This window comes from Pteropus vampyrus, unplaced genomic scaffold (genome assembly GCF_000151845.1).
Source record: "Pteropus vampyrus isolate Shadow unplaced genomic scaffold, Pvam_2.0 Scaffold61, whole genome shotgun sequence".
NCBI classification, from domain to species: Eukaryota; Metazoa; Chordata; class Mammalia; order Chiroptera; family Pteropodidae; genus Pteropus; species Pteropus vampyrus.
In genome coordinates, this window is record NW_011888842.1 from 7,721,791 (window position 1) to 7,732,504 (window position 10,714).

General features: G+C 37.7%; 1 protein-coding gene and 1 non-coding gene across 2 annotated transcripts; both read right to left on the reverse strand.

Moving 5' to 3' along the window:
• Positions 1 to 432: 432 nt before the first annotated feature.
• On the reverse strand, positions 433 to 1,368 carry LOC111740306 (olfactory receptor 1N1). Its single transcript, XM_023531130.1, has one exon. The coding sequence runs from the start codon at positions 1,366 to 1,368 to the stop codon at positions 433 to 435; it is 936 nt and encodes a 311-aa protein (XP_023386898.1).
• A 5,370-nt stretch (positions 1,369 to 6,738) lies between these two features.
• LOC111740308 lies at positions 6,739 to 6,857 on the reverse strand. Its single transcript, XR_002780583.1, has one exon. It is a non-coding gene; the product is annotated as a 5S ribosomal RNA (ribosomal RNA).
• Positions 6,858 to 10,714: the final 3,857 nt, after the last annotated feature.

Genomic DNA, 10,714 nt, shown 5'->3' on the forward strand with positions numbered 1-10,714 from the left:
AAAATATCATGGAAGCAAGGACTTTGTCTTGTTCAGTGCTACATCTTTAGCACTTATAACAGCTCCCAGCAAATAGTAGGTGTCTGGTATTTGTTGACTGAATGAATCTCAGGGAAAAGATTTTTTTTTACTTTGAGTCGGGGAGGGGTGAATAGTGAGAACAGTAGTAATAATAACAGCTATCATTTATTGAAAACTTACTATTACTAGCCACTATACTAGATGTATTTTATAGTTTATCTCATTTAATCCCCTAAGTCATCTTATTAGATATCGATTGTTATCTCCATTTTATAGATGAGAAAGCCAAGGCTCAGAGAGGCTGGGTAATAGGATTATAGTCGTATGGTTTGCGTGTGGCAGACTCAAACTGAAATCAAGTTTGTCTGACTCCAAACCTATATCTTCTCATTCAAAGTTGCCATTTTATTCCTAAAAGGAAAAAACTCTCCGGCGACTGAGAAGCCTCTTAAGGGCCCCCTTCATGTCCTTGTTCCTTAGGCTGTAGATAAAGGGGTTCAACATGGGGATCACCACTGTGTACATTGCAGCTGCTGCAATGTCCTTCTCTTCAGAGGCAACAGAGGGAGGGCACAGGTAGGCAGTGAAGAGGGTCCCATAGAACACACAGACAACACAGAGATGGGAACTGCAGGTGGAAAAGGCCTTGCCGGCCCCACCGGGAGTTCGGACCCTCAGGATGGCCGATACGATGCGAATGTAGGAGATGACAATGCAGATAAAGGGGACAATGAGTACCGTTCCTCCCAAGGCAAAAATCATCAGGTTGTTGATGTGGGTGTCAGAACACGACAGCTTCAGGACAGGAGTTATGTCACAGAAAAAATGAGCTATTTCCCCAACGACACAGAAGGACAGCCGAGCCGCAAGGAGGGTGTAAGTCAGAGCAACAGCATGGGTGAGGACCCAGCACAATGTAAGCAGCAGGGCACAGACTTGAGGGCTCATGACTGTGGAGTAGTGGAGAGGGCGGCAAATGGCCACATAGCGGTCATAGGCCATCACGGCTAGGAAGAAGCTGTCCAGGTCCCCAAACATCAGGAAGAAATACATCTGTGTGAAGCAGCCGGCGTAGGAGATGGTATGCCGCTGAGTCTGAACATTCACCAGCGTCTTAGTAACTGTGGAGGACGTCAGACCCATGTCAACAAAAGACAGGTTGGCCAGAAAGAAGTACATGGGGGTGTGGAGGTGTGGGTCAGAGCTGATGGCCAGGATGATGACCACATTCCCAGTCAAGGTGACAAGATACATACACAGGAAAATACCAAAGAATAATTGTTGTTGCTCTGGTGATGCAGATATTCCTCGGAGGAAAAATTCAGAGACACTGGATTGGTTTTCCATCACTGTAGCATCTGGAAGCTAGGAAGGACAGTTAGAATGCTAGATTTCTTCTAGAGCTCTACATGTTGAAATATGACTTCCAAATCTTCTAACTCCCAATGTTCCTTTAAGTTTATTATCATCCCCAGTCCTAACTTTACCTCCAATCTGACCCGACTTCTTTTCTCTCTTTCTTAGGATGCTTGCAGTTTTTTCCTTTCCTCTCTCTTTCCCTCTGGTCAGTCTTTTATATGGATGATACACTTCTAAGGAGGCTCTGGGCACGTTCAACCCTGGCCTTGAATGGGGTCAGTAGCCCCATACTGGTTTCATCATCGCAATAACATGGATACACGAGTAGATGGAAGTGAGCTAAATTGTATATTCTCTTGGTAGCCCATAAACCCATACAAAATTCTTTTGAAAACCTTGAAAGTATCTCATTTTAGAGTGAAGAGCATATAAAGGAATCATCTCCTTTGACTTTCTTATCATTTCTCCTGAAATACGAAATGTGGAGTTCTGCATCTTTTCACTGTTTGAATTTTTGTCCCTGGCATCATCATCATGATCATTATCATCATCTTGCAGCTAACATTTACGAGCCACTTGCTCTATGTCGGGCATTCTACAAAGCATTTCATACAGACTGTCTCCTTTAATCCTTAAACACCAGAAAGCAGAGATTATTCTTCTTAACACTGTTTAGAGAAGAAAACCGAAGCTAAGAATGTCAGAGTAATTTGCACAAGGACCCATAGTTCATAAATATTTGAGACATAATTCAAACCCGTAACACTTGACACCAGAGACTGTATCATCAATCAACACAGAGAGAAAGTGATTTTCTAACACCGCATTTATATTTAATCTCTCGATATTCCTAGTTTGATGTCTTTAGCTTCACTTGCCCTTCTTATCTTGTATATATTTTTTTTAAATAAAAGAACAACAAAGTTTAAAAACTAGTAGAACCCACAGAATCTGGTCCAGAGGTCCCTTAACATTGGTCTGTGGATCACTTTATCATAATCAAGGGAGATGCTTGTTTAAAATACATAATCTTCAGAACTACTGAGTTAAATTCTCTAGGATACAGGCTAGGTACCTGTATTTAAAAACTAAAACTAAAACTAAACCCTCCTCAAGTATCTTGATGCTTAATAGGGATTAAAAAAATTAATTTAGTTCAACCCTTCCATTTGATTGACAGATGAATAAGCTAAGGTTCAGAAAAGTGAAGTGATTGAAAAAGTTTACACTGTGCCTTAGAGGAGGATATGGCAGGAGAAGCAGAGTATCCAGGCCCCTGCGCCAATACTTTCTTATGTCAGCTATTTTTCCATTTTTCATTATTTTTTGTCATCAGTATCTTACAAATCTAAATATATTCCTATTCCCGATTTCTATTCAATGTCCACACCTAAAGAAAAGGTTATCTCCAAATTAATAACCAATTGACTGAAGCATTCATTGTTCATATTTTCAAGTTCATATTTTGAATACTTCAAACTTTAGCAAGAGCAATATCTGAGCTCTACTGCATATTTATCTACTCCTTAACCCTATATTAATTGAAGAGCCTATAGCAGAGCTTTACAACTTATCTGAGTGATCAGAAAGCCACAGGCTTAGTTATTTTCTGACCTATTCCATTTCTCCAAGGTGAATATGATGCCTCACAAAGATTGAACTCCTCTAACTGGGAAACATCCGAATAACCATATCCTGGAGGGCAAGAGGTTCTTTTAAGACCCAAATGAGTGTGTATCTTGTCAAGAGGAGGATGATGCGAACCGGCGTACAACTCTATGCTTTCCTGACATCCAGATCTACCTTTAGCTAGTATGTCCCTTCAATTCCACTGAGGCTCTCAAAGAGACTTCAAGTTATTTTAGGGCAGAGATGCATCTCTTTCATTATCTCTGTTGGCAAATAATGCCTTGGTCAGATTATTCCTATGGCACCAACCAGTTAACATCAGAAAAGTCCTCAAATCCTCTAAAAAGGTTCCAAAACTCTCCACCGTAAGCCCATCTTTTTACCTTTTGTTCTTGTGCTGATATCTCTTGCCCTACCCTTTTGTTCTTCCTTTTTCTAAAAGGTTTTTCATCCCTCATCCTGTCTATAGCCTGAGAAAACTATAGATCCTAGAGACAACAATGAGGTGCTTCCAGAACCTCGGGACAACCTTTGCCTCTGTCTTCTCAGGGTGATGAGGTCCCTTTACTTACCTTTGCTGCTTCTTCATCTACCGTGTCTGCCAACAGGTAAGAGCTAGTATGGACATGATGGAGAAATTATTCCAAAGGCTGAACCTACCTGCAACCATTTGCCTCAAGCTTCTCTTTTTACTGTTACCCTGGTTACTGAGAAGGCATTGTAGATATCCTTAATTTTGAAGGAAAGTGGGAAGAGCTCAGATTCTTCCTGACAATCTTTGTGATGAGATTAACTGGAATCAGGGTTTAAGGTCAATAATAATAAATACAGATGGAAAATTGCCAGAAGCAAAAGTCAGATTGCTAAACTGAGTTTAAAAAAAAAAAAAAAGTATGTTTGGCGGGGTGGAGGGGGAAGGAAAGCGAGAAATAGACTAGGATTCCAGATGAGACCAAGAGATCAACAAAGGATCGCAAAGCCAAGCCAACGTTTGGCCTAAAGGAGAGGCTGGAGTAATCACCGTTCATTCATCAGCTGAAACACAGAAGACCAGAAAGAAGAGGGTCTGTAATGAGCATTTAAGATTATCTGGGACACACGATACTCTGACTCCACTCAACTAAGGTCTTCAGAATTCTGAAGTGTTCTAGTTCGTATCTTGAATCTGAAATGAGAGTCTCCGAAACAGAGAGCTGCTGGCTCTCAGGCTAATGCTGGGAGGAGACAGAACAGGGCTTTACCTTGGGCATTTATAGACAGGGAGTTAGGGGGACAAAGTTCCCTGGAGCCTTATTAGACCTAACACTCATAATTGCTCAATTTCCTCTGTATCTCTCATAATAGACCAAATTAGTGCTTGCTTCATTAGAATTTTTTTGAAAGCTTTACTTCCCTTGGTTAAATGGTAACCATAATCCAAGGCAAAAATGGACTTCGTATAGAAACAAATCTCCTAAGCTGCCCCCTCAAACAAGATTTCTGTCCCTAAGCTCTTCCTTTAAAGAATGGAAGCTGCCATTATTCACACCTACAAACAGTTTAGGGGCATATGACATATCTTTCAAAGAATTTTCATGCTTCTGATTAAAGATGTTATATTAAAGTCATGCACCTAATTTCACTCTCTCTTACAGCTCTACTAAAAGTAAAGCGATTTTTAAAAAGACAAAAAACCCACGAGGACAGAGAAGAATGAAAAGCAAACAACAGGAACAAAATTTCAAAAGTTGGAAACCATATAGGTGAGAGAGTGGTGGTCAAGGCAGTCTTCACGTTGTCTTCAACTTGAATAAACTTTAGACAGTTTCTTCTTGACCGGGGACCATGCATCTCCATTTTTTTTAGAGCTTTACCTCAGAAAACTGACTGCAATGTTAATTTTTTTCTCTGCTCCTTTAAAATGTAAATCTTCTCTCAGGCTCCTGCCAGTTTTACAACCTAAAAATGACTTTCTCAAGGACCTGGGGGCCATCCATTTAAAATGTAATTATTAAGAAAGATAGCACACCCAAAGCATTATAGAGACTTATTGCCATCCTCATCAAAATACCAATAGCATTCTTTTAATAGAAGTAGAACAACAACAACAAAAAATCATCAGATTTATATGAAATCACAAAAGATCCCAAATAGCCAAAGCAATCCTGAGAAAAAAGAACAAGGCCGAAGGTATCATACTGCCTGACTTCAAATTATACTACAAAGTGACAATAATCAAAACAGCATGGTATTGGCAGAAAAACAGACACACAGACCAATGGAACAGAATTAAAGTCAGAAAAAAACCCTTGTATGTATGGGCAAATAATTTTTGACAAAGTAGCCAAAAACATACAATGGAGAAAAGAAAGCCTCTTCAATAAATGGTGCTGGGAAAATTGGAGAGCCACATGTAAAAGAATAAAACTGGATTGCTATCTAACACCATACACCAAAATGAACTCAAATGGATCAAACACCTAAATATAAGACCTGAATCACCAAATTGCATAGAAGAAAACACAGGTACTAAACTCATAGACTTTGGTTTTAGAGAGCATTTTACGAATTTGACCTCAAAGACAAGGGAAATAAAAGCAAAATTAAATAAATGGGACTAACTATATCAAACGAAAAAGCTTCTGCACAACAAAAGAAACCATCAACAAAACAAAGAGAAAACCATCAGAATGGGAGAGGATATTTGCAAACAATGCCTCTGATGAAGGCCTAATATCCAAAATATACAAAGAACCCATAGAATTCAAGAATAAAAAAATAAACAATCCAATTAAAAAATGTACAGAGGACCTGAACAGACACTTTTTCCAAGAAGACATGCAAATGGCCAAGAGACATATGAAAAGATGCTCAACTTCACTAGCTCTTGGGGAAATACAAATCAAAACCCGCAATGAGATACCATCTCACACCTGTTAGAATAGCTATTATCAACAGGACAAGTAATAACAAGTGTTGAAGAGGTCGAGGGGGAATGTAAATTGGTACAGCCATCATGCAAAACAGTATGGAGGTTTTTCAAAAAAATTAAGAATAGAATTAGCATGTGACCCAGCAATTCCTCTTCTTGGTGTTGTCTACCCAAACACTATTTATCTGTAAAAGATAGATGTACTATACCCCGATGTTCATTGCAGCATTATTCATGGTGGCCAAGACATGGAAAGTGTCCTCCAATAGATGTTGGATAAAGAAGATGTGATACATATGTACAATGGAATATTACTCAGCTATAAGAAAAGATAAAATACTGCCATTGTGATAACATGGATGGACCTTGAGATTATCATGCTAAGCAAAATAAGTCAGACAGAAAAAGTTGAGAACCATACGATTTCACTCATATGTGGGATATAAAACTGAAAGCAATAAATGAACAAGATGAACAAATGAACAAGACAAACAAAAACTCATAAACACAGACAACCAAAGGGAAAGGGTAGGGAAGGTAGATAGGGTAAAAGGGGTCAAATATATGGTGATGGAAGGAGATTTGATTTTGGATAGTGAATACACATGCAATATACATATGATGTACTGTTAAATTGTACATTTGAAACCTATATAATTTTATTAATCAATTTCACCCCCCATTAAATTTAATTAAAAATACATAAAAATTAAAAATGAAATACTAAAACTGCTATTATTATCAGACGACCTGATTTTATACTTAAAAAGCCACTATAAATCTATAGCTTATTGAATTAATTATTTTTTTTTTTTTTATGCCTACAGCACCTGGTCTTCCTAGGTGGTCTCCCACCCAAGTACTAACCAGGCCCGACCCTGCTTAGCTTCCGAGATCAGAGGAGATCAGGTGTGTTCAGGGTGGCATGGCCGTAGACTACAACTTATTAAATTAAGAAAAGAATACATCAAGGTCACTGGATACAAAGACAATATATAAAAACTCATTGTATATCAGCCATAAACAAATAAAAAACAAAAATTTTAAACATACTACTTATATTAGAAAAAAAATACTCAAGAATTAATTTAAGGAAATATACAAGGCCTCTTTACTAAAATTTCAAAATATTATTGAAACATTATTGAAAAAAATTAAAGTAGGCACAGAGATACATAATATTCATGAATTGAAAGTTTCGGCATTACAAGAACATAAATTCTCTCCAAATTAGCTATCTACTAATGAGATCACATTTAAAGTCCAGCAGGTTTTGTGGTATGAGAAAACTGAAAAGCTACTTTAAAGTTCATATAAAGACACAAATACTAAGGATAGTCCAAGGGACCTTGAAAGGAAATAAACTTAGAGGATATATACAACCAGATATCAACACTTATTATAAAACTATAATAATTAAAACAATGTGGTATTGGGCAAGGACAGACAAAGAGGCCAATGGAACAGAATGGAGTATAGAAATAGACTCACAGATAAGGGATCACCTAAATTATCTATGTGATACTTCAGCATAACAGGGAATAAATGATCTTCTCAATAAATCATCTGAGTTAATTGGATATACAAATGGAAAATAATATAATTTGACTCTAACCTCATGCTCTTTATAAAAACCAGTTCCAAATAGGTTCATATAAATAAAAGATAAAATAATAAAGATTTTAGATGAAAACATAGGAGAATTTCTTCATAATCAAGATGTATGCAAATATCTCTTAGAATGCAAACAACATAATCATAAAGAAAAAATAAATTGGACTATATTAAAATTAATTACTACTGTTTATCAAGGGACACCAATAAGAGAGTGAAAAGTTAACCCTCAGAGGAGGAGACATTTTCCATGTGACATTATACATGTCACAAAACACTTGTATACAGTATACATCAGACCTTTCGAATCAAAAAAGAAAAAACCCAAGAGAATTGAAAAGATGTATCACAAAACATATATATATTAATAAATATGTGAAAATGTTTTCAACATCATCGGGACAATTTAAACTTGACCTACAGTGTGTTACTGCAGCCAGAAGAGCTCAAATGAAAGAGCCTATAACCAGAATTCTCATCCCCAGCGTTATCACAACAGGGCAACCATTCAGAAAAACTAAAGCTGAACACATGCAAAACCCAGAACCCTCAAATTCTATTACTAAGCATATATTCAAAAATATGAGTATATACATTCCACAAGAGGCGTGTATAAGTATGTTTATATCTCCACTATTTTTAAAATATCAAACTGGATATCATCTAAATGGTTATTAACAACCTAAATGCCCATCAACAGAAGGTTGGATAAAGAAGTTATGGTTCATGTATACAATGGAATATTATTCGGCCATTTAAAAAAATGAAATCCTACAATTTGCAATAACATGGACAGACTTAGAGGTTATTATGCTGAGTGAAATAAGTCAGACAAAGAAAGATAAATGCCATATGATTTCACTTATATGCAGAATCTAAGGAACGAAAAGAACAAACTAATCAAAACCAGACTCACAAATACAGAGGACAATCTAGTGATGGCAAGAGGGGAGGGGGACGAGGGGGCTTGAAGAATGGGGTGAAGGGTTAAAAAAGTACAAATTAGTAGTTGATAGACAGTCACAGGGATGGGGAGCACGGCATAGGGAATGCAGTTAGCTCTAATGTAATGGCTAGGTGGAGAGCCAGAGAAGAGAAAGAAATTAGGGGGGTCATTTTATAAACTATATAAATGTCTAACCAATGTACTATATACTTGAAACTAATAAAATAAAATTTAAAAAAAATAAATGATTATTAACAGTAGACTAGGTGAATTGTGATATGTGCATCAGTGGCATATCAGCAGCAATGAGAACTAATGTGCTCCTGTCCATCTCCCTGTCCCTCCCTCTCCCATGGAGGATCTGGAGTGTCTAGTGCAGTTATCAGATGTCTGTATTACTGTCATGTTAGGTGTGTATGAAGGGGCAAGGGGATAACTTTCTCACACTCCCAGGTCTTCAGATTGAGATGACCAGAAAACGGGGAAGTATATCCAAGACCTCATTTTCACCTGGACCTCATTTAGATAACAAGATCTTGGACACTGACCTGATGGTTGCAATGGAGTAAGATTTTGAGGCTCTTGGGAAGGAGTGAGTCTGTTTTGAATGTGGGAAGAATGTAAATAATTGGTGGCAAATTAAAGAAAGCCAAAAATTCTTTGCTATTCTTTCTATGGAGAGATGGAGCTTAACTTCCTTCCCTTAATCACTGGCCTGGCCTCAGTGATTTGTTGGACATACAGAAGAAAGTAAAAGTGAGATTCTAGGATTTCTAAAGCTAAGTTTTATAAAAACCATGCAGCTTCCACCTTGGCCTTTTAGAATTTCTGCTTTCAAGACACCTCCTTTCATAAACTTGCTGCCATGCTGTGAGCAGCCTAAGTGACATGAAAGGACCAGGTATAGATGCTCAGACCTAACAAATGAATGGAGAATGCATGAGTTATTAAAGAAATGATACTCATAAAGCTAGCTGTGTGTGAAATACCAAAAATAAAGGTAGATCCTTTTCTCTCACGGTATCACAACATAAGTTGCAAGTAAATTAAAAAATTTAAATGTAGTATTTAAAACTTAGAAAAAAATAACTAAATAGATTGCCCTAATCTATGACAGGGAAAGAACTTTTCAGTATAAAAGTAATGGAAAAAAATCACAAAGCCAAATATCTGTCAATTTTGACTATCCAAATAATTTTTAAAACTTCTATACATATTGAAATAGCAAGGACAGAAAAAAAAAACCACTGAGTTAAGTACTTAATTTTGTTTTATTCCCTTTAATATTCATTTAAAAAGGTACAAACACCCTAATAGAAAAAAAAAAATAAAGAACGACAACTATATTAACAGGATAATTTGAGGAATAATTATCCGTGGTTAAAAATTAGATAAACAGATATTCAATCTTACTAGTAACCAAAGACATGCAAGTTAGAACAATGAGATTATTTTATACCTATGAAATTGCTAATGATTAAAACCAGCAATGACACTGGGACAAAGGGTGGTGGTTAAGAGTACGGGCTCTAGAGTCATGCAGGCCTGGTCTGGAATTCCACCCCCACCTTTTAGTGGTTGTATGACCTTGGTCAAGTCATTATCCTCACTGGGCCTCAGTTTTCACGACTGTACGTTCTAAACTTGTTGTATGATTGAGATCATGTAATGAAAGTATCCAATAAGGACTAGCTAGTATTAATAAAAATACAGGAGACGTAATATTTTTAGCAGCTGCTGTGTATCCGACATTATGGCTAGTGCGCTTTATATAGGCTGCCTCATTTAATTGAGAGTTTAGGAACGAGGGGATTGCTTCATATTAGGATTACTCTGCTTTGGGAAATCACCGGCAGAAACAGTCATGTTATAATCTGTGGTCTTGACGTCTCCCTTAATCCAGTTTTACCCAGGGCACTAGACAGGCATTAAAATGTCCAGTGCACAGGCAGGGGTCCCAGGAGGCCTGCTGGTCACGCTAGAGTGCACTGCATCCCAGTGAGAGGCTTCGGAGTCATACTCCCAAGACCCACCTCTGAGACCTTAACCCCTGGAAAAGAGATGCCCTCAGTTCCCCCAGGACCCAACCTGAGTTGGCTAAAGAACAGGCTGCACAGTGACACTGAGGTTGGCTCTAATGAGCGCTTGGGGGGATGCTGTCCTAGGAGCCTTTAAAACCCTAAGAAAGACTCCGGTCTTCTCCGACCCAGGGAAGCTGGAAGTGAGTCATACTC

What these genes read in the sequence shown, in the direction of transcription:
- LOC111740306 (XM_023531130.1), bottom strand. Translation starts at nt 1,368, where the DNA reads ATGGAAAACCAATCCAGTGTCTCTGAATTTTTCCTCCGAGGAATATCT.